The following is a 24,971-nucleotide window of genomic DNA, read 5'->3' on the forward strand; positions in this document are numbered from 1 at the left end:
AGTAAATAAATTTACAGCATTTTCCTTAGATGCATTATATTAGATGTTCACAGGCAAACTTTTCAGCTGCAGTATATTTGATAGAAATGTTCATTCAGCCAGCACCTTCCCAGTTGAACACGGGTGAAATTTGGCAGAACCGTCTTTTTAAATGAAAGTGGCGCAAAGATGTGACGCGTTTCAAATTGGGCTTATGCGCTTAGGCTTGTGAGTTAAATGTGTCCAAAATGATAGGCAAGGGATGCAGCTTGTTTTTTATACATGGAATTATCACAAAAACGAATAATTGGGAATTTTTAAAAAGAAAATTATTAATCATGGGAAAAATTATTTTAAAAAATAAGTGCTTTTCAAAATCGTTTTTTGATATTTATAAAGCTTAATACTCATACTATGACCTCCTAGCATTAAAATTTGATTTAAGTTGTGTTGCATCACTAAAATGACAAGCATTCGCGCGTACAATTTTCCCTTGGCGCAGGCGCAAACAAGCTCATTTTTATACAGTATAAGTTATTATTTCCAATGCCTGACTCATGGGTTATGTAATAGACATTCTGGTAATGCATATTACGCAAGAAAATTGTAGGATATTCATTTTTTAATGCTTAAAATATCAAAGTCGAATTTGGGTAAAAAGGACTGTTTCAATTGCATTTTCTTTCATTCAGAGTAATGTTTAAAGTGTCCCAGGCTTCAGTAAATGCATACGTTTAGGTTTTGATATATATTTACAGGTTGTGCCTTCTTATGATTCAATGAGTCAATGTGCCAGTACAAAGGCTTGTTTCAATATCAGGGTTGAAGGTTCTAACTTTAGCTGTGTCTGTCACGATACCACTGAACATGCTATGAAAAACAAGACCTTTTTTTAAAAAACTTGGGGAAATTAAATAAAATATGGTGTCGCAACCCGCAACTATTTGATGTTAATACAAAACGGCCTTAATGGAGTTAGCACCCACATAGAGAAAGAGAAATGGAGAATTGTTTTTTGATGAAGGAAAAAGAGGATGTTTGTGAGCAGATACGTGATGAAGTCAGTAATGATAGAGGGGTGGAGAAATGTAGAACTACGGTTATAGGAACTGGGTAATGCGTAGGAAGGAGAGGAACGATTGGGAAAATAGAATGCCATGGAGGGAAGAGAGATGATGAACGGGGAGTAATAAAGACATGAAGAGTAGCATGAGGAAGGTTGTATTGACGAAGGGAATAAAGAGGAATATAGTACTGGTTTGAGTAAGTAGGAGAGGAAAGATGAGATTGCAGGTTCTAGCAGTAGGGGTGAAAATATTGTGATTACCTGGCGGGAGGCACTGAGTTTCATATGCTAATATAAAAGGGACTAACAGAGCTCGAATAAAGGCAAATGACTAAATGATGAAGAAAATATCAAAACTCATTGTGAATACAATTCACTTAAGGTTGATGAAATGTATACCATTGCATAGGATTGCAACAAGCATTTATTCTAAAAACTGGTATGTGTGTTATTAAGTTTTGTGAATTATTCACAGTACATGTAGTTTAACAATCTGGGAATAGGGATAATTTTTTAGCGCCTAAAAAGGAGAAATTATTTTTCAACATAGAGCGAATTATTGCAAGTTAGGAGGGATTAGGAAGGCCTTCTGGCTTTGACGAATTCAGAGTGTCAGAAGCTGGGGGTTGGGAGCTGCAGAGCAGCTCGGTCAGGCTGCTGAGATGCTATCTTTAGTGTAAACAATGAGTAGGCTGCCACGTTGACTTTTATGACCTTTTAAATTAGGGCCTTGCCTCTGTGGAATGCAGAATGACCTTGCTACACGGGCCTCTAAAGGTGGGGTTTCTGGTTTCTCCATAGCATCACTAAAACTAAAGAACTTAATTCCACCGGGAAAAGGGTTTTTTTGAAAGTCCAAACATCATGTTAAATGCTTTGCTGATACATTGGTGCTCTAAAAAAAAGAAAATAGAATGATGCCTGCTATAGTTGCTCTTCTTTAACAGAAAACGAAGTGTTGCATTAAGTCTTAGACAGAAAACAAGATGCAGCCTTTTTCTAAAATTTCTTTAAGGCTACATGCCTACGTGAGAATGCATTGCCAATTAAAACTTCTTTTTCACAGTGGAAATTGTAGGTGCCAAATTACTATGGAGTGTCAGTGTAACTATTTTTTATTTCTAGAAATGTAAAACTTGAGTGGCTGGATGTTGAAAGGACTGACAAGAGGGTAACAGTTAAGTAATGCAATTTATTTTTGTGTATTTGGTTCTATCATGAATTGTTCTTGCTGGTCCTGTATGTTAGAAGAGAAACAGTAGAGTTATGTTTGACAGCAGATTTCCATTGCCTGGTGATCTACTGTCAAAAAGGAGGGTAAGTATTTTAAACCTGACAAATTAAACAGGCCCAAATATTGGGTTTTGGGCTGCAGTTTTACAGTGCATAAAGTACATGACATGGTGTTGTGTGTCACCGCTTTTTACATATGCTATTGTTTTGTCTATGCTTTTTTTGTGCTTGATATACAGCAAGTATATCTGATGGCTTTGATGTTTTGTGCGTTTTTATTATTTTTTGCATGTTTTCGTTGTATGGGGATGGTCATGACGATGCCCATCGCTACGCAACAGTTGGTTGAACTTGTTCTGGTTACTAAATTCCACAGCTAATGATATTTTCATGCTGTGAACATGAGAGGCAGCACTTTACCAGTGCATGTCTAAATTGGCTATAATGGTATTACAGAAAACTAAAAGAGATCTACAGGATCAAAGTGTGTCACCTGTCACGTTATACTGCCCTTCCCTTAAAGGAACAGGCAGCCCTACATTTATGTATCCTTGATTGGACCTAAGGATGAAATTATAGATCTGTGACTAAAGGTGGCCTAATTTCTATATTACATTAGGTAATGGTGTCCTTTCTCCTAAGTAGCATATGGCCTTTGCTTCTTAAAAGGAAACTAGGTTTTCATTTTTCCCTGCAGAAGAAACTGGAACATTACCTAAGATTACCGTATATGGTGCAGTCGCCAGCGGTAGAGTTAAAATGTATGTGACTTTGGCCTTTTGTGTATCACCCGTACTCTTGGTGATGTCACATGCCTGCCTACCACCCAAGTAAATTCTTGTCCTTCCTATAGATTTTTATTTTTTATTGCTTTTGTTTCTTCCCTGCCCAATGTCGCATTATGCTTAGTGATTGGGGATTTTAGTTGTGTCCTAGTTCCAATTCCCTTTTCCGTATTCCTTTCATCAGTCAGCTCATTTATTATTGTAGGTGTATTGTTCAGGTACATACTTCCAGACTGCAGTGATGCACCAGGAACCCCCATATTATGTACAATTCCCTTTTGCATGACCAGACTGGTTTCCAAGAATTTTCCTTAGGCCTGCTGCAATGTTTTCCAGCCTGACTGTCAGGATAGCGATAGCCTGGCTAACTGACTCAATATTATAGTAAGACAAGTTTTCCATACCAATAGGGGATATCTTGCGTTTACCCTTTTGAACATGACGAATTTTCAATGTCTATTTTTAATGTGGTTTTTACCCTTTTTGTTCCTGCTGCTTTAATTTTTGGTGGGATCAGATGTGTTCTAATCATGCAAATATCAGGACCCTCTAGTTCTTGTCTTTTGTTTTCATATCTGACTATTAGCCTGTGTATTGCCTAGTGCACCTGATATGAAAGGTTTCTACATGCCTATGATAATCTGTACCATGTGATTTCTCTATTGAAATGTCCTAGATAAGGAATTTAGAAACACTTATATGTAATCATTCAGAAAAAAATGTGTTTGCCCTATTAGACAATGCCACCATATGTGAAGACATCCATTTTAGATAGAATTCTCGTGTAGTTATCTACCCTTAGATGATGAAGGCTCTCACACGGAAACCCAATTGAAAAGCTTAGAGGCACTGTTTTGCCTACTGCCTTTTTTTTTTTATTTGTATTGCTTCCTAAGAAAGACAGTGTATTCTGGACCAAAATTGTCCCATGGCGTGTGGCCACTCCTTTGAAGGACCGCAGGCCACCTGTTTACAGTCCCCTTGTTATACAACGAACTGGTTAAAGCATCACGCTTGCTTCGTCATAAGGCGTTCAACATCAGAAAAGATGGAGGAGCTGGTTTTGCCACAGAACCAGAATTTCAGTACAAAAGGGCGCCTGTCATGTGCTGGTAACCTCTGACAGTGTGCAGTCCCTTGAGCCCCTTGGCCTGAGTTTTTGGCCACACATACCCCCTCTTTTCCTTTGCTTCAATGGAAGTGCAGTGCACCGGCGGATCCAAGATTGACAGAAGGCACTACATTCCAGTGCCCATGAAAGAGCAGCCTGAGCGTCCTCTGACACCGAATGATGAGTGTTGGATCCTGAGAATGGTCCCGGGTCTGCACAAGATGATCTGTGCCCATGACCAATGAAGAGCATATTATTTGTAGTGTCTGCAGCAGAGGAAAGACACAGGTGCACTGCCTTGAAACATTGAGACCGTGAGCTGTGAGTGTTTGCCAGGAGGGCACTCCAACTGAGCAGTACTTTCTTTTCTCATGAAAGGCTTGAATGAAAAAGCCTATGCCAAAGAAAACAACAGAAGAAGATTTGATGGACAATAGAAGCCTGCCAGTGAGGCTTTTTGAACGGACTCTGGGCATAGGTGGTTTCACAAGAGGTTTCCGTGTGATTGTATAGACTAGGTGTTAGAAGATGTTTGTTTTGCTGGCATTGTCTAGTATAAGCAGAATAAAATCCATTTTCTGTGGAAAGGTGCCCCCTTTTCACCTCAGAGCATTGATGAGGGTCACCACTGTTTCACCTGAACATACAAAATGTATAGGAGCCCTAAAATGTTACTAAATATTTCATTTGTAATAGTGGTCGCTACTTTCTCCCGTTGTCTAAATATTCTTAATAACGTGTTTTCTAGTGGGTTTTAAACATGACGTTGTCATTTATGGGTGGGATTGTTTTTCTCTACCCAATTGACTTCTGCACCCGCTTCTCAACCTATGTCTTTTTTCCACTACTGTTTCTTTGCACTCTTTTCCTGAACATGAGCAGGTTAAAAGATCAGAATTCGTAAGCAATTCTTCTATACAGCTTCTGCATCGACACTAGTTAGTAGTAAACATCACTAACTGTTGGGGGTGTGATCTTATGCCACCTAGATAGAGGTATTCCTTATTTTGTCCTGCCATATGTGGCCTTTGTGCTACTACATGTGTCCCGTGAGAGTCGCTAAGTAATAGGATGATGCTACAGCAACATCTCCATGACTTCATGTCTATAGACCTGGACTAAGATCAGTATGAGTATAGTGATTGCCTATGTAAGGGCAAAAGGAGGGTCTGTCGTACTTTGGTATTTGGGACCACGTAGAAGACAGGGCCCTACCCCTGTTTATTCATGTCTTAGCAAACCGCGATTGGTCAATGCGGTATTTACAAGCGCTTTGCATAACGTCCCATTGCCAAATGCACTGTGTATACGTTATTATACATTGACTCCGTGGGTTCCATCTTGGAGCGGTGGCCATCTTGTCATTGCCCTCACATAGACAAACACATTATAAGCCTTTAGAATACATGTACTTTCTGCTTGACTTCTCCATGACCTGGGCAGCTGGTCTCCGCTGCCCCAGGTCAGTCCGGTCTCACGAGCTCCCCTTCCTCCGGCCACCTGTGATTAGCATCAGGGCTTGACACACCATAAAGTCCTTTCATCGCACACAAGCCTCCGGCTAATCACTTTCGCACCTGCTTGTTCCTGCTTTATGGCCTGTTTCTCAAAACAGGAGATGCTCATGTTTATTGGGGTCAGATGTGGGATCTGAGCCTTGCTCGGTAAATAATTGCGGGCTGGCTGAACTGAAATGTGAGATTGCAATCATGACTCTGCTTGTTCTTTGAAGTAAAATATGTGAATGACCAACTGCAAGAGAAGGGCGGTGTTGCCCAGAGCATAATATGCATTATAAAAGAGAACACTGGTTTTCGTTCTGCAGACTGCCTCATTCAGTTGCTAAGGCTTCTGTGCGACGTAGTCTCACTCATTTAATGTTTAATAAAGATGTCTTTTTCATATTTCAGCTTCTTCTGCCAGTTTCTTTGTTGCATTACCATGAGAGCGTCTTTTATAATACTACAGCAACAGGATAACCCGAAGTCATAGGGTGCTATCCCTGGCACCGCTGGGGTCCTAAAATCCCCGGTACTTCAAGGTTCCTATGATCTGGCATGTAATCTCTGCCTCTAGGGACACTGTTGCTGCCACCAGGGGCATCTAACCCCTCCTTCTTTGAAGCTCTTTGGAGCTCGAAGGCTTCCCTATCTAAGGCCAATTGCTTGGTTCTGAGGGCAAGCCTAGCTTCCTCATACTGGAGCATCTTGAACCTTCTTTCAGAGGAGGTCTCCCTGGGAAAGTTGGAGTTCCTCTGTGGAATAGATTCTCTTCCAGAGTGATATGACCTGTCAGAGTCCCTTGAGAGGGACCTAGGCCTGTCTCCCACTCTGTCAGCTCTCTTAGGGAGATTTCCTCTATTCTCTTCAGACCCTTCGGGGTCTGGCCCTTCGCCCACAGAGTCCAGGTCATCTTGATTATCATCATCAGACCCAGAGACTATATGTGACCCACCCCCTGATGCAGACCATCTAGCTCCTAGAGCTTTTCTCGGGTCATCTGCTACTAACAGATCTATCAGGTGTTGTGATGAGGGACTCCTGCCCACCCTCAGATTTCTTTCAAAGCATAAGGCCTTCAGTTCAGTGTAGGCTATATCTTTGTACTGAGATGGGGTGGACCCACTGGCTCCACCATGGTGAGACATACTAGTGTTGTGCAGTGTTGTACTACCTACACTAGTTGAGGCCTACTGGACCTAGCTTGAGCTGTAGCAAGGGTGTGCTTGTCCCTTCACAAACCGCTCTAAGTTCAGTAGAACTTATTGATACTAGCTTGACTTTATATGTACCTTGAGTACCTTAAGTGGTTTTCAGTTAGTAATTCAAATAGAGATTTTCTGGTAAAACAATGGCAAGCTGGAATCCCACACGCTGCCCACCAATGTGAGAAGTTGGCCTGTCATATGCTGGTCACTAGTTATAGTGGCCACCTTGCACCAGTCCAATTCGACTCTTGGTAGATAGGTTTAAAGACAACCTTTTAAAGAAAGCTATCCTAGTGGTAGCTGTGGAGAGCAGCCTTCAGGCTAAGTCTCTGAGGAATGTAAAGCAGCATGTTTTACCTTATAATCTCTTGAATTACCAAATGAAAAGACACCACACGGGTATATATATCAAATATATATGTATTTATTTTTAAATATGATCTACTAATCTCTTTATGAGATTAGAGCCAGGTAAACATTCAAAAGATCAACAGTTCTCAATAAATTAAGCACAAATATGGCTGTAGCCCTAGGGGCGTACCAGACCATATACTAAAATAGTGGTTTAACAAACTCGACTTGCAATATGAAGAGGCCTAGGGCCTTGGGAATCGCTGGGGCTTCACTTCTGCAGTGTTAGCAGGTAAGTAATCAGCCCACAGGAGACGTGTGCAGTGTCTAAACACACACGCGGGTTTTCAATGCGTTTCAATGGCAAAATGTCGCGGTTTGTATTTTACAGTTCTAGGGCACTTCGGAGTGGACAACAAGCAAACAACTTACAGGGTAAGTACTTCGAGAGTCAATGCACACTTGGGCACCGTAATGCCAGAGTTACCTCACCCAGGGAAGCCGGGTGCATACGTGTCCTTTGGTATCGGGTCGCGATGCTGTTTTCAATGGAGATCGCTGAAGACTTGCTGCTTGCGTCGTCGAGAGAAGTGTCCGCTGGAATCCGAAGATGGATTGTAGTTGCAGAAGACCTAGAAATTGAGGAGACCGAGTTCAAAGTCACTTGCCAGTGACCGGTGGCCAGCAAGATGGATGACCACAGCTGTTGCGTCTCTTCAGGTCGCTGATGTCGTTTTGTCTCTTCGCTCACGAGGACCAGGAGGCATCGAGGAAGACCAGCAGCTGGATTCGGAGGGTCCCACGACGTCTGCAGCTGTTGACGGTGTCGGCACTCGGTTTGGAGCCAACAAGCCTTTGCAACTGCAATTCTCGTGTGGATGGAAGATTGTCGATGGAGCAGACCAGCAAGGTCTGATGGACTTACCCAGCGAGGGTAAGTGAGGGCAGGCCCAGAGCAACCAGGCGAGCCCTTGAAGGGGATGTGGAAGTCTTCTGGAGAGTCACTAGCCAACGGGCAAGCAACTGCGAAGACGCCTTTGCAGGAAAAGTTCACCAACAGCCCACGGTCACTCGGGACGAGGTAGGCCGCTGATCTTCGGTACTAGACCCGCTCGGGACTTGGATAACAAGTGGTCCAAAGCACAACTTCGTTGGACGTAGTTTAGGGCTTGCACTCAATCAGTGCACGGTTTCCTGGTATTGCCGTTCCTCGTCACTCGTGGGGTCCAGATGCCACAGCTTCGCTGGGGACTCAAAATGGCCGTCGAGAGGTCAGGAAATCCGCTTCAGGGGACGCAGGGACTTCGGGCTACGGCGGGAGCGGCAAAGTTTGTAACCGTAGTTCAGTAGTTTTGGTGCCTGCCAAGCAGGGGAGTCACTCCTTGACTCCAAGGGAGATCCTTCGGTCTTCTAGAGATAGTAGAAAGTTGAAGGGCCAGGATTCTTCTTCGTAGAGCGTCGTCCAGGTGTAATCTAAATTGCATTGGCAATGTGTGGTATCTTGTAGTGAAAAGATGGGAGGGACTAGCTCTATGACCACTCCTCTAGGAGGGTCAGGATAGTGGGTGGTTACACCCACTTCCCTTTGTCCAGTTTCGCGCCAGAGCAGGGGCAGGTAGCCCCTGAACCGGTTTGAGCTGGCATATGCACAGAGGAGCCTACTGCTCCCCCAGTGCAGGACTTCAAAGCACTCTAGGAGTGCACCCACCCAGCTCCAATACACTAAATCCTGTCTGGGAGGTGGTGACACCTCCCTGTGACAGGAAACCCTTTGTTGAGCTCCCTCCACTGCGAGTTTCGGTCAGCAGCAGGAGGGCAGCCCGGTGTCTGTGCTGGTGGCATCCATTTTGTGATGCCAGGGCTCTAGATGATTTCTACCGTGTAGTACAGTGTGTACATGTCGTCCCCTCTAGAAGGGTGGGATCCTACTCACACACCAGATTCCAAGTTGTTTGACACCAAACACGACATGTTTTGATGCAGTCCTTCCAAAGTTAGCATTTACCGCGAGGTTATAATGCACTTAAGAGTATATGGTTTAACCGCATCCACAAACAGCAGCAGAGAATAGACTCTGCCAGCTGCAGAGGGGTCCTGCTCAGGCAGAAGCACCCCCTCACATAGTAAACCATGCACCTTGCCCTTGGGATTGATAGGGCCTACCATAGGGGTGACTGATAGGTTTATATGTGTGTGTATGGTGAGATATAGAAACCTATACCTCAGTGAGGAGTGCTAACACTACCTCACACAGGCTGCAGTAGCAGGCCTGTGGTGTCAGATTGTGAGTGCTTCCCAGGGGTGGCATAATACATGCTGCAGCCCCTGGTAGGCCTGTGAAGTACCAATGCCCTAGGTACCTAAGGTACCATATACTAGGGGCTCATAAGGTACCACAGTATCCAATCACTAGTGCATCTAATATGCACACCAAGTTGTTTAGAGAGATCAGTTAGACTGTGGCCCTGATTAGCAGGGGCCCAGCCAGACTATAGCCAGAAACCAGTGTATACATCAGAAAACAAGTGGGGGCAACACAAGTGCAGATCCTACTCTCCTACACCGGGAGCAACAAAAATCTCACCAGAAGGTAGCAGACCATTCAGAACTGTGAGGCCACAATCACTGTCAACCTCCCACACCCACACACAAGCACAATTCAGACTCCTCACACACGCATTCAAGGCACTATATAACACTGGCCCAGTATACCTCAACAATCGCTTCTGCTTTCACAAACCTCCCAGACACCTCCTCTCGTCCACATTCCTCGCACACATCTCACGCGTACGGAAAACCAGTTCTGGCAGTCAAGCCTTCTCCAACATTGTTCCTCAATCATGGAACGAACTGCTGATGCAAATAAGAGCCTGCTCTTCACTTCTTGAATTCTACAAGAAGCCGCACACCTGGCTTTTCGAGTACTCGTCTAGGACCTACTTTTGGTAGACTCTCACCTGCTCCCAAGTTATAGTGCACTCTACAATCTGCATAACATTTCCTATTTGTTGAAAACACTTATGAGTGTGAGGTGATATTTTGATACAAGTCCTCTAATGGCTTTGTGGAGCTGTCCTGCTACTTTTTCTGGACATCCCTTTGCGTTCCTCCCACACTTTTGCACATTTGAGGTAGATCATTATGCAAGCCCACTAAAGTTATTCCTGTTTTATTGATGTGAGGTGCCACATCTGAGCTGGGTTGTTTAGCAGATGCCCACACTATTCCTCTTTGTGAAAGTGGCTACTGCTTTTTTGATTCCGGCCGTGATACGTTAAAAAAAAAACAGTGGTCCATATAATAACAGTGATATTTTGATAATAATAAAATTATAACCAAATAATGTTTTAATAAAAAAGATCAAACTATTTATGCACAGGAATAACATTGAGGTGGTAAATCGGAGAGGTGAGAAAATGTGCTCAGGCAAGAGTGGCGCATGTAAATTACGCTGTGTGTGTATCACATTATGCATTGTATATATAGAGCCCTATTTCGCAAGTTTTCATATAAACATGTCTATATTTGCTACAGCGTTTAGATCCACTACAATTGTAGGATCATCATTGCAACAAAAAATTCGATGTTGTCTCAAGCTCTTGACTTATCGATAAGGAGAACAATTCTCTGGGCGTGATGCAGGTGCATCAGTTGAGGAGAGCAGGTAGTTAGCAGGCTGGGTGGTCTGAGAGTAATTAATGTTGGTATGGGCTGCAGATCATGGTGCCCAATTATAGCTGTGCTCGGGCTATTAATTATGAAGGAGCTAGAAAGGAGGAAAATCCTGTCTTGGATGTAGCGGAAATTAGGGAAATGCAAGTCCAGCCCCAAACTCCCTGTGGGTAACCGGAAAAGGCTAATTAAATTAGTGTGACATCGTATCAAATGAGGACACATATAAGCACTGCATAGCCATCATCCCATGGTCGTAGGGGATCGCCATTGACAAATTATACAGACCGTTTACATGATGCTAATTTGAAACATGTGGGATATATATATTCTGCATAATGTGATACAAGCACTGCTGTGTCGCTCTTGTCTGAGCACCGGGCAGGTTTTCTCACCTCACTGTTAAGTAAATTGTTTGGGCTTTATTAAAACATTGCTTATATCATTCTGATAGTATTGAATGTCACTGTTATCATAGGGACCGTTGTGCCTTCAAAATGTATTACCCCAGGTCCCTACAGATTCCAAGGTGCTTGTTGTGCTACCTGACATAGTATGTGCAAACGGCCCATGAGGCTGACTATGGTAGCAGAATATTCTGTAGTCGGGGGTACATCCCTATTTTACTGTACTCTTTCTGTAAAGTCCAGGCAGTCTCCCATTGTTTGGGCTCTTCACCTTCATGGTATATGTATGTATGTGTAGTTTAAACTATTTAAACCAGTGTTTCCTAAACTGTAGGTCGTAAGCCACTAGTGATTTTTGGTGAGTCGTAAAAGTCCAAGCTATAAATTAAGATGCCTTTAAACTCTGAAGTGCGGCAAATGTGACAAGTTAAATACAAAGGCAGTAGTCAAATGTCATGCTGTATCTTCTGACAAATTGCTGCTTATGCTTTTAGTTTGCGCCGTTCTTGCAAAATCTTTTGTAAAAAAAATAAAAAAATCACTTGTTTCCTTTCTTACTGTTGGTCAACGTCTCCTCTTGCCTCCAGCTTCCTGCTTGGCTTCACGTCTTCGACCTTGCTGTGGTACTTGGACCAAGTACTGCTTCCGGCAGCCTGTGTCCTTCCATTCGTCGAGCACTTTTAACAAACCTATTTTTTTAACTTTTCAGCTTCTACATGCAGTTTGTTGCTTGCCCGTCCCTACCACCACCGCACTTCTTTTGCTGCATACCCCTTCCCGTTCATGCTGACCTGTTCCTCCCACCACCTCACTCCAGTCGTAGCATGCCCCTTTCTCACATTTTTGTTAGTCGTAGCTTGTTTTATATAGCACAAAGTCGACTTGAAGCGCTTTACATGTGCGCTGGTTACATTACACAAGGACATATTAGTTTTAACAGGCACATGGAGATTAAGTTATTTGCTCAGAATTGTAGGATGTTGTGCCGGCACCGAGGCTCAAACCTGGTTCTCCAGCTCCCAAGTCATCAGCCCTAGCCACAATGCCACAGCCTCTCTATGTTCGGTGTTCCAGCTAGCTAAACTTTGACATGCTTGTAGCTGCAATGGGCATTTGTTCAAGAATATAAATTGCATATTAATTATAGGAAAAATAGCAATTTAACATTGTGCATGCATATCTTATAGTAAGGGGAAAAAAAAGCGCCACAACGCAGTCTGGCCACGTCATATCGCTTTTATTTTTATTTTAAGCTATGTAGTATAGTAGCTCGCACTGCTGCAACATTAAAAAAAAAAATTGACAAAGCCAATCGATCTCGCATAGGCAAAACCTTTTGGCTTTGCCAATGCGGGTTTAACATGGGACTTGGTTTTTTAAACTCCGCTCACTTGGCAGTCCGAGAAAGAAAAGTAAAGTGAATTATGTGACAGTCTTGCTGGGGTACAGTGAACGGAAAGGCAGTAGGATGCTATTTTTTGTAACACAACAAAACGTAAATAACTGTAAATTAACTGTACACAGTCAGCAGTGAAGAATGCAAAAATGAAGCTTCTATTTATGTCATTCTGAAGTGCAATGGAAGCCGTGATTGTAATACAATCAAACAAATTAAGAGACTTCACTGGGTGCTGCACAAATGATAAATATTCACTGAAGCCCTATTTCCACACATTAGCATTTCTGTTATGTATAGTTTTAATAGTAAACTCTATGTCTCTGCAAATTTAGTGGACTTTCAATAGAAGATGTGCTGCCTGTTAATGAGTGCACTGGCAGACGATGCTTTAGTTGCATCAAAAAACCACCTGCCTTATGTCCATTAAAGCTAGGTGGGCCGCAAAAGTTTGTTGTTATAAAAAGTGGACGCGGTTCTAAAAAGTTTGTGAAGCTCTGAACTAGACAGTGGTTAAGTGACGCACTACTGTGCAGTAGACTTGCCCCTACCACATCTGGGTTTTTTTTTCCCAAGCTTTCCATAACCATGGTTTATTTTTGTCTATGTTGCTTCTGCGTTGTGTGGATTCTGCACATACTTGCATTTGTTCCAAGCTATATACATGGGTGCCTATAAATAGGTTTGAATTCTTATCTGTGTTGCTGTTTGACTGAATTGATATGTTAGTCTGCATGTTTGTGTGAATATATGGATGTCTGCATTTGCATTGTTTGTGTATGTGAATATGTGTGTCCTTTGTTAATCTGTGTATTGATACTGGTAACAAATTGTTCCGTGGATTGGTATAACTAGTGGCGCACACTTAAAATGTTGTACATCTTTTAAATGGTCCTACTTATGTCTAATGTTTTTAAAATCAAGAAGAGAACTGTGCCTTTAGTTGGGGCTTTAAAAGGGTTTTGTTAGGTGATATCCTATATATAGGTTGATTATCTTAGTGTTTACAAATGCCAGTGATGATCATAGGTCTCTCTCAAAGGGGTTTCATGTACGATACCCAGGTGTTAGTGCCTTGAAACACTTGTTGACTGTGCTCAGGTTTCCCATGGTAAGCTTAATCTTTTAGTCTTCATACAGTTTCACCTCTGATTTCCACAGCCCTTATGACCCCTTATTGTTGTTGTTTCTCATCCTTAGACCAGTGATGGGATCAAGGAGAATCTGTGGAAGGAGATTTTGGAGTATACGTTTTCAAGCTCGTTCTTCGATATATTTGTAAGTGCGACCTATTTTAAGGTCTGAGTTTAGTCAAGACCTTTTTAATTTTACTACCATTATACAGATAATATACTAACTTATGGGGCCTTCAGCCAGCCCTCTTCATCCTTTGGTCGTTTGGAGTGGGTGGAATAAATGTGCATGACTCCACAATATACATTATGGGGCAATATGTCGGCCACTTCAGCCATCAAGTGCCGGCACGCTGCCCTTTCGCAGATTCACAAGGAGCACGTCCACACAAACATTCAATCAATTAAGTGCCAAGGACTGCTATTGCAATGTGTGCTGTGACATCCAAAAATGATTTTGCTTTTAGCCAATATTTTCTTTATTTTTTTATTTGAGAGCCCAGCAGTTTTCCCAATAAGGTTTTTTTTAAAAAAAAATGTATTTAAAAAACAGGACAATACAACGGTAGCATTGACAAAGCAAACAGACTGGCGACAATGCCTGTCCCATTGACTTTGCCAGTGTTTGCTTCCTCATTCCTTAATTGTAGTAATATGCAACAGCAATCAAAATCTACAGGATTTATTTCCCAAAAGCGGAAGAAAAGTTTGCAACATGCAGAACCCATGATTAAAACAATGTATATTCCGATATCTTTTCCACGTGTTCACTACATACAATTTGTTTCACTGTGTTCCTGTTTTTCAACTGAGTTTAGAAGCAGAATGTTCCCTCACCTCTCTGCATTGCTCCGTTTTTAATACTTAATTCCTACTTACTTTTCCTGCCTCACTTTTGCTCAGCCATCGGTTTCTGACCTTTCCCCATTATTTTTCTCAATTCCCCTCACTTCCTGTTTAGCGTTGCAGGAGAAATAGAAAACAGACTACTGCAACCTATGCCCCATTCAAGTGTTCAGGTTTTCGGTTTTATGTTTTTTTGCATAAACATTATTTTTAACTTCTAACGGTTCATTTTTCAAAACTTTGTGTTTACATTTTTTATATTTGTCTTTGCATTTATCTTTTCCTCGTCCGGTGCCTTGAAGCTGTTTGTGCTAAATAAATGAAGTAAACTAATCTGACCTGTGGATCATTCCAGGTGTGCGTTAATGTCCCCTTTTTAGGTCTCAGCTGTCGAAAGCATACAGCCTGTTAGTAGGATTCTGGGTTCTGAACAGAGGTCGCCCTGTGCCCTCTTAGTCTTTGAGCGGCTCTCCCGACACATCCTCTAGGCGTTGCTTGTTTGTTTTTGTTTTTATTATATATGTTTAGCCGGGTGCTGTACTTTGCTTGTCTGGTAGCCGATGGCCTTACGCGGCGCTGCGAGGGAACGGGGGACATATGAGTGGTGGCGTGGCTGGATCCGCATCTTATGGTTTCGCTATTGCATTAAATTGTGTTTTAGCGCCCTCTAGTGTGCCTTTTGCACTCCATTTTACTCCCAGTAAAGTAGATATGAAAGTGATCCTGGACCACACTTTCCGAACGAAAAAGCCATAAACTAGAAATTCAAATGTTGTTGTTGTTTCAGCCAAGTAAATTAGTTAAACCGCTCTTATTGCCTCTCAATCACACGCTCCATGTCATGATACATAATAAACAGGACTACTCCATTCCCCATCACCAAAACCTAATGGAAATGTATGTCACCATCCACGAAATGGCATTGCCTTGATGGACAGCCCTTCCGCCCAATGGCAAAGAATGAAAGCTGTGTGGAAGGCAATAGCTGAGCGGGGTTAAACCACAGCCCACTCTCTCAGTGCATCGTTTTTGTTAGTGTCTTTAAAGAATGGATGGCAGGTCGTCCAGACAGCTAACGCTGTTTGTAGTCAGACTTCATAAAAAAGCACACGTGTCTGCAGGTTCTTGATTTTGCAGATGATGATGGCTTTTGATGGATATTTTTGCTCCTCTCCAGATTATCCGCAGCCTGTTCACATGGAAACCAAAGCACCTGCTAATACTTAGTGATGCAGGAATAATTCTCCTAGGGTAGTGTGCAGTGTTGTGACTGTGTGTTTGGCAATCAGTCAAGTTGGTGATAAAGCTTTATCTGTGTCTTTAAATGTAAAGCAATAACTCGCTTGCAGTAGGGACGTCAACAAAATATGCGCACAGTATCCCCGTTTAAACACGTGATCATGGTTCGGGAGGATTGCTTTGAAATCAGGTCTTATGAAAGTGGAACCACCCTTCCCCTTGACGTGCTGAAAACTTGTCCGTTCTAGAAAGCAGGTTCGCCCACTTAGAAAAAACACATTCCTAAGCATGTTCACAGGGTTTGCAAAGCAATGTGTTCCGCGTACCACAAGTCACGTAATGCAATGCCTGCTCTCTAGGCATTTTTAACTGTAGAACAATCTCGGTTTCGGAATACCTGTTGACAAACGGTCCTGTCAGTTGACTCTTAAAGTACAAACAGTTTGGGGCCGGGGGGTGTAATGTGGCTTGGTTGTTCAGCTATCACTTGCGGAATCAGGAAGCCCCGACTCCCGCACCGGACCAAATGGTCAAATGAAATCGTATTGTTTTCTGTAATGCTATTTGCACAATGACACTTTCCCAAAAGACGAACACGTTTTCTTTTATCCACATAATATTTTGTTATTCATATAAATTAGAGCAGTCAATACCCTGGATGAACTGACTGATAAGGTCTGGGAGATTCACTGACAGGCCATTGCATCTGAAATAGCAGACCCAGCAAGCCAGGAACTGACTGCTCATTCCATGTGGGTATTTTTGGCATTGGCCTGTCTTTTTAGGTCTCGGCTGGCGAAAGCAGCGCGCATGCGCTGCTCTCGTCATACTCCTCCACCTCTCAATGTGGAGCCGTCAGCGTAGAGACCGAGCAGGAGTTCCAACATTCTCAGGGAAAGATGTCATCATCACCGGAAGTCCCAAATCCGCCAGGTCAAGGAGTGGAGCCCAGTGAGATCACAGGGACGTATGTGTGAGTATTTACAACAAAATGGTCGCACACTGCTGACCTACCTGCGTGTTACCTCAAAGAACTGTGGTCCCTGTAGTTAGCGTCGGCGGATACACCTATGCTCGTGTCGTGAGTGCAAGTGTGAATAGCGTTAGCCATCCCTGGACACGTGTTTCGAGGTAGTTGTCTCTCGTCAGCATTGAGTAGGAAAGAGTGTAGGGTTGCAATGTAAGCTGCTAAAATCATTATCAGGTCTAGTACCTCTCGTAGCAACGCAGGTGCGTAACTTGAGTCCGTCGACTCCCCGGCTCAGAGAGCCACTAAATAGTTACAACAAAATGGTCGCACACTGCTGACCTACCTGCGTGTTACCCCAAAGAACTGTGGTCCCTGTAGTTAGCGTCGGCGGATACACCTATGCTCGTGTCGTGAGTGCAAGTGTGAATAGCGTTAGCCATCCCTGGACACGTGTTTCGAGGTAGTTGGCTCTCGTCAGCAGGGAGTAGGAAAGAGTGTAGGGTTGCAATGTAAGCTGCTAAAATCATTATCAGGTCTAGTACCTCTCGTAGCAACGCAGGTATGTGTGAGTATGCCACGCGAGTGATAGTGCACTTTACAGATACATATAACATAATATGTCAGTGCTTCATTTGTAAACAAGCATTGAAAATGCAATAGGTCTTGCCTTTTATTAAGTTAAAGCCATTTGCTTTGCTAATAATATTTTATTGCAAAGCAAATGGCTTTAACTTAATTAAAGGCGAGACCTATTGCATTTTCAATGCTTGTTTAAGTTTGAGGATGCACCATTTAGACATTCGTTCAGAAGTGTCCATGGCCTATGAAGAGCAGTAGAGAAGATGGTCTTGCTTCAATCAGGATGTTTTCTTGAGAAACCTTTACTACTTTGAATTTACCCCTTCTCAAAAAACCCTACAGGCGATAGGCCAAGGCATTTTATTTTTGACAGCAGTGAGGACACCACTGAGCACAGGGTGAGATCCTGTTGCACTGGACTGCGAGGGTCCTCATTCAAGAAGATCCCGTGCGGCCTCCCAACCATTGGTAGCATGAGACCTTTTATCCTTGACTGCACTATTTTACCCTGGAGAACACCTCGACTGACTGTGGGATGCCTTGAATACCCCACAGCTGTCACGGTGAGATCCAGTCATCTTTGATTACATGAAACTCCACATTAGCGGATATCCACCACAGCCTACAGGCTGAGGCACATTAATCATGACTCCAGTGAATGTTCTTTCTTGGAGGAAATTCTCCATTTACCCCTGTCAATGAAAGAAGGAAATTGGGCAAAACAGAAAACTGGAGCCTAGCCCCCAAGACTGTGCAGGAATGTTTGGGCTAATTTCATCTCTAAGCTATGTAGTGAGACTGTTAAAGTAAAAGATAACGCAAAATGAAATCAGTTGTTCTTGGCAAACCAGAAGTGCAAAAAACGATACGGTTGTGCGATTCTGGCCCTCTATTGGTTCTGGGACACGATTTTAAATCTGCACCACACTGCCTTTGAGTTAAAATGCTCCATCTAATCTCCATTGCACCAACTCCTCTCCACCTCTAATCCTCACACCTTGTTTATCTTCTCTAGGTTCTTGCCTTTTTTCGATTCTCAGGCTTGCTGCTGGGGTACGCGATATTTCGTCTTCAACACTGGTGGGTGATAGCGGTAAGTAGTACTGTAACTTTTGCCCCATATGGAGGTACACACTGTGATAGACATGCCCGTTGGTTGAAGCGGTGATGCCTGGATCGAGTAGAGGACATGGGACTAGTGAGTTTAGGGAATGCGCTGGTTCTGTCTGTAGCTACATGGTTTAGCAGCAGCCAATGCAGGAGGCAGGGACTTGGAATGAGGTAGGGCCACACTCCCAATCAAATTAGTGCTTCAGTCAATCAGGTTTATGAAGCATGGCTAATCACCCGATCGGGTACCCAGGAGCGTGCAGGCCCCGGAGACTTATTCGACCAGCCAGATCTTGAGGGCCATTAGGAATTCTAGAAGTGAGGTGATGGTCCGGAAGTGCGTGGGGAGTGTGGCGTGAGACTAGGTTTAGAGTAGCAGCAGCAGATGCTACTCGGAGGAAGGTGAGGCTTGCTGTTTGGAAGGCCGCAAGGACAGCGATGCTAGGAATGTGAGAGAACAGTTGGTATTTGGAAGGCAGTATGACAACTGGGGCTTCGGGGAGGTGGGTTATTTCCATTTTGAAGTGGAAGATGAAAGTTGGCCCTTAGAAGTGGGGAACTGCAGCAGCCAGTGCTTTGAGGTGACTGCAATATGCAGCCAGTGCAGGCTTCTTAAAGTGGGTGATACAGGTGCTTGGAAGGAGCGGTAATGGACAGCTGGTCTTTTAAAGGTGAAGGGCAATTCAGGTGTTTGTTTCTAGGGTGGCATTACATGAACCCTAGGCTTCATTTAGCAAATAATGTCTGCATTTTCTCATTCGCCCACTTCTGATGGGCAACCCCTAGCAGGTCAAAGAAAAATGCATGCTCTCCATGAATTGTTGGAATTGAAACAGACGGCTCTTTTCCCCCATTTTTATACATAGAATATTTCACCACTTTTTCTATCGGTAAATACCCACATCTCTAATTGGAAGTGAGCAAATTCCCTTAAAGCTGCTGCAGATGTTGAGCATTTCTGCACTCGTCATTATACATATGTTGTATTTGCTCCAAAAATCAACAAACTGTGATGTTATTAAAACAGCCCTTTATCTATCAGTACTTTTGACTACTGGCAGTGCGTGTTATTCTTACTTTTTTTCTTTTATCGCATTTTTTAAATTATAAACAAAACTTTGGCATTTAAATTCCTTATTCATGCAGTCTGATCTTGGGTTGTTGATGAAAATGTCTACTTTGCTAAATGAGTGCTCTGACAGCATCTGGTTTATCTAGTGCTCTAGATACCCTACTCTGTGTAGCCCGTGGTGGGATGACCGCCAACAGTACTTAATGGCAGAGGGATTCTGGTGCTTTGAAGGGAGGTGGATGCTGCGCTGAGCTGTGGCAGGCGTCTGCTAGTCCCCCGGATGGGATCCGGTGAATCGCAGGCAGGTCACTTCATTGGTTTTTCCCAAGGGGGTATTGAGGTGGGTGGACCTCTGAAGTATACCCGGTGTTGTGAACTGTGCACCACTCACCGTTCCCTTTGCTCTTTTCTCAGATCACCACACTAGTGTCCTGTGCCTTCCTGATCGCAAAGGTCATTCTGTCTGAGGTGAGTTAGCTGTTCCCAGCTCTGGCTGCTTGTGCTCAGGTTCAAGTTTTACACAATGACAGTTTATGGTTTCTAGTTGGACTAGTCTGGGGTGAAAGAACTAATGTATATTAGTGAGTTTTCTGTGGAAGAGTTGACTTTAAAATCTTCCTGTTATCAAAACTATCATAGGACCTTAGGCACACGCTAAAAGTTCACAAGATAATAACATATATAGTCGTAAACACTCATGCCTTTTTGATGGTTTATTTTCGGCCAGTTGGCCAACAGGTGTCTCGTCTCCTTAGGGTATATCCCTACGACTTCATGAGGGCTGTTGAGCTAAATAGTTGTTTAAAGCCTTTCCTCTACTTCCGGTTGACAATCCGATCCGGAGTAACCTGTTTTGTTCACAGTTCCAACCAATATCAAGTATTTTTAGGTCTCGCCTAGCGTTGTAGCATGCATGCGTTGCTCGCTCTGTGAGGCTTCTTGTAATCGGGATTTTTGGGAAGTTGAGTTTAAACCCCGCCCATCATTCTGATTGGGTTGAGTCAGCTTTTATGCTAAACGCTGGCTTCCCATTGAAAAGGAGGCGCTTTGGTTACCGCCCTGTCTCCTTCTCGAACGGCCCATCCAGACAGGATCGTTTGCTTCATATTAGAAGGGATAGCAGGCAAGCTCAGCGGAATAGGTAATGTAGAAATGCACCGACAAGCAGTCACCTAACAACCGTTGCTGATAAGTTGATTGGCCTCGTTTAGATTAGCAATAGGCATTGGCATAGCCACTAGTCTGGTATTGGCCACCAGCCTTTTGGTTTTGTCATTGCTTACTTTGTGATCATTATTGCTAAACGTTATTGTTGTTGAACTTCCCATACCCTCATCAATCAATCACAAAAGAAAAAAAGCTTACGGCCAAAATATTTTTGCAGTCTGAAAAAATAAACATTACTATGATGGTTCCAAGCACTGGAGGAAACTACCTTGTGTGCGGGTGTGCTCCTTGTGAAAGCGCAGACTGCTGCCAATCACAGTGAAATTAGCCAGTGGTGGAAGTGGGCTGACCCATTGCCCTCTGCTGTATGCTGTAGTGGGAGGAAACACTAACAGACCAATGGAAGAAGAGGACTGCCCGAAAGCCCCTATAATAAGTAATTATATTATACATATTATTTTAATAAAATCCAAAAGCCTTCTCTAACTCTTGAACCATTTGTTCAGTGCACACTGCAACGTTTTTATGTAGCGTTCACGACTACATATTTGGTGTTAGGTAGCGCTATAGGTAACCAGTGCTACTGTTGCCCAGCTCATTTTTACTCAATTTAATGAGGTTTAAAGATTGAAAGGCAGAGTCAACTCCTCTGGGCTTTAAACCGGTGACCTGCAGGCTGCACAGTTATCAAAGCCGCAAGTGCAGAAATTAGTGGCGGTATCATTTAACCAAGCATGTCTGCCCACAAGATCGGTCCGTATTAATTTGTAGTGCTCTAACTGAGAAGCAAGGCTGGCAGTAACTGCGCCTCTTTTATTGCCAGCCTTGCTGTTCATAAGCAAGGACTATAAGCTCAAAGTGCATGTTTAGGCACCGCTTGCAGGTTTTCAAAACACATAAATTAAAGACCTTGTCCTTTACAATGGCAATAGCTCAAATTCTCGAAATGCGAGACCTATTGCATTGCAAATGCTTGTTTTACACCGCCGCCAGTAGGCGCTCTTCGAAATTGCCTCCCGTGGTAGTATTCCAAAATTCGCCTGAGCACGCGTGCTTCAGTATTTGCGACAATCGTAGGGATACCCTAAGAAGACAAAACGTGTGTTAGCTAAAAAATAAGGCTAAAAGAAGAGGCCAATTGGCCGAAAATAAAACATCAAAAAAGACATCCATGTTTACCACTATATATTGTATGATCTTGTGAACTTTTCGCGTGTGCCTAAGGTCATATGATTTGTTTGTCAATCCTTGGATGGGGGAGTTGGGTGAATCCCCCCCCCCCCCCCTCACCCCCATGAGCACCGCGGTTGAGAGACCTGACCAGTTTAGATTGTGTGTGGCTTTCGAGTGAGCTCCAAGGTCCTATGAAGTCACCCATTTCTGATGATCACTGTTATCAGAAGCTCTTTAGACCCTCTCCGTGCAGTACCTCCTGCACCACACTGCCTATGAGGTCAAATGTTCCATCTAATCTCCACTGCAGTATCTCTTCTCCAACTCTGGTGCACACATTTTCTCTTAAATATAGAAACTATTCCTATACCAAATCCCCTCCGTGGCACATACTGCCCTCTATAGTCTCCCTTCTTTTGTGTGCCTCATTGCCTCCGAGGCATACATTTCTTCATTCTCTTGCATACACAGAAATGGACAGTGGACCAACTTGACAAAAGGCACCAAACTCAGAGATTGTACCAAACAGTATATTTAACAAGAACCAAAAATACTCCTGTGTGCAAAACCACAACGGCGCCTTCTGTCCAAAGGAACCTAACCCAATTAACAGGGTAAATGAAACAAATGAATTTGTATCGTGGTTGCACCACTTCAATTAAATATGGTCAAATAATCCATATTAAATCCATCAGATAATTAAATGTCCTTCTTTATTTGTTCATTTGTAATCTTCTTTCTTTTAAACAGAGCACAGCCAACGCGTTTCGTTCTCACAAGAGAACTTCTTCAGGGCATGATTAATATTCACGAAGTAGTGGGTACAAATTTCTATGACTATGTAGTCCCTGGTCCGATACGACCTACACGTCCAATGATTGTGATTCAACTTATAGCTTGACAATGGTGTTATTACCGATCTTGGGTAACTAATGGTATTTTTCAATGGTATGGTGATATGATAGTCACCCAAAAGTTGTTTAAAACCATAGTTGCGACAGGAACATCACCGCACCTGTCGTAGGTACATTGTACTATCTGTCGATCTTCCCGACATGCAGAATCCCGCTGATATTTCAAAACCCTGCATATATCAGGTGCATCAATATGCGCTCTGGCTCATGTTACAAGATGGCGGCCGTGTTCGCTATACTTGACTATCAATCATTCTCTTCCTCTCTAGTAGCGTTTCCTATACTATGCAGCTTTCGTCACTCACAGCCCCACTTGCTTCTCTGATCTGGTAGGCGCTTCCTGTACTGCCACCGTCGAGGGGCGCGCTCTGTTAGTGTCCATGGCATTACTTCTCTCTGTGCTCCAATTTCTCCGAGGAACATTCCTCTCCTCTACCGCAATACCTCAATGGATTGCACCACTTCTCCCTGCACTACACTTCTCCCTATGCTACACTTCTGAAAGAATTGTCTGGGACTCTCCCCAATCCCAGTGCCCAATCACTGACTGCCAGGAGTCCCTGAAACTGACGCGGATTGTTAAATGCGTGTCATGCTTTTGCGCCATTCCTCATATCACACCGTGACCTTCATACATTTCTATAGAGGGACCTTAATTGAAGAATATATGAGCTGAAATTAATATCAGCATGGCAGTTACTACCTTGATCTTATGCCAGAGCTGCGCTGTACTACCAAATTACAACCCTGAAGAAAAATACTCCCATTGAAAAGTCAGAGCAAATGACTTTCCAGCAGCACCCCATGACCAATACAAATAAGACACGTGTTTGCAAACTGGAGAAAACAAATCTGGTCCATTTAAAACTATATATTAATTATATCAATGTATCTTACATTTTATTTTGATGCAACCAAGAGGAGACAAAACGCACACAATTTCCTTACTCATGAATCATGTTGATTTGCGCGTGTGATATGCCGTATCAATACGAAAACAAGGTTAAAATGTCACAAATATGAAAACTCCAAATTCCAACCAATTTTGTTGCGCGCCTGTTTACTCTATATAGTCTGAAAAGGATGCCAAAACCATGTCGGCTGTTATAACGAGACCAGCAATGGGGCATGAGTCACATGGCCCATGCAAACTGCGTCCCTTTTTACACATGCTCTTTTGTTTTATGAATGCTCTTTGACTAACAGAGCCATAGCTCTTTTATAGTATAGAGCACACTGCCAATTGTGCCACATCTTGGTGCTTCCAATAAAACTTATTAAAAAGAATTGCCCAAAATAGCATTCTTTGGCCTGGTGAAAATTCAAAGAGAAACATGTGTTTTGACATTTTCATCTTTTCCACTGGACCATTTCTTCTCCGCATGCTGCTCTTCTCACATGCATGTGAATGAACACATCTCTCCATGTGGGATTCGTGCAGTGAAAGGGGTGCAGCCATTATTCATTCAAGTAAAGCAGAGACAAAGTCTTTTGTCACTTGTACAGCAACGTTTTTAAGCGTAGGACTAGCACTGCTATCCATGCCAAGCTGTAAAATAACAAACGCCTTTTATCACTTTGATAGGAAAGCAGAACTTTGAGATGAGCACATTTAGAGTGTAGCTGGTGTTGAGGATGCTCTATACTGGAGCTGCTTTCCATCTAAACTTGAGATCTACCCAGAATTCTTTGCTTCTTTTTGCATAGTTTATGCGTCACTCTAAGCCTGAAAGGGTATTGTTTTGACTTGCATATATGTATATATGCATCTATATATGTGTGCGTATGTATGTGTGCATATATGTGTATGTGTGCGCATACGTGTACAAATGAGAAATTTATAAAATTATTTTTGATCAGCCATGCCACTCTAAATTATATCAAAAGCAGAAGTGTCTCTACCAGTGGGTGTTCTTTTTAAGAGTACAGTTTAGTTTTGTAATTGATCAATTGATCTTTTTTTGTGTTTATGTATGACATGTGACCTCATTTGGGTAGGTTATTGCAGTTTATTATTGTTTTTTGCGTATGAGTATGTGTGTGTATGTGATCATGTGTGCG

The 24,971-nt window shown here is 43.0% G+C and overlaps 1 protein-coding gene across 10 annotated transcripts in view; it reads left to right on the top strand.

The window, feature by feature from the left end:
• The window catches only part of LOC146870300 (stAR-related lipid transfer protein 3-like), a 545,134-nt gene that overhangs the window by 432,870 nt on the left and 87,293 nt on the right, over positions 1–24,971 (top strand). For 8 of the 10 annotated variants that reach the window (XM_085636658.1, XM_085636662.1, XM_085636648.1 and 5 more), the window contains 3 exons: positions 13,908–13,985; positions 18,490–18,567; positions 20,071–20,124. In XM_085636658.1, coding sequence (XP_085492784.1) covers positions 13,908–13,985; positions 18,490–18,567; positions 20,071–20,124 — 210 coding nt within the window. The remainder of the gene's footprint in view (positions 1–13,907; positions 13,986–18,489; positions 18,568–20,070; positions 20,125–24,971) is intronic. The other 2 variants (XM_085636661.1, XM_085636659.1) reach the window with 1 other exon arrangement.

The sequence above is a fragment of the Triturus cristatus genome, chromosome 1_1 (assembly GCF_964204655.1).
Source record: "Triturus cristatus chromosome 1_1, aTriCri1.1, whole genome shotgun sequence".
Taxonomy (NCBI): Eukaryota; Metazoa; Chordata; class Amphibia; order Caudata; family Salamandridae; genus Triturus; species Triturus cristatus.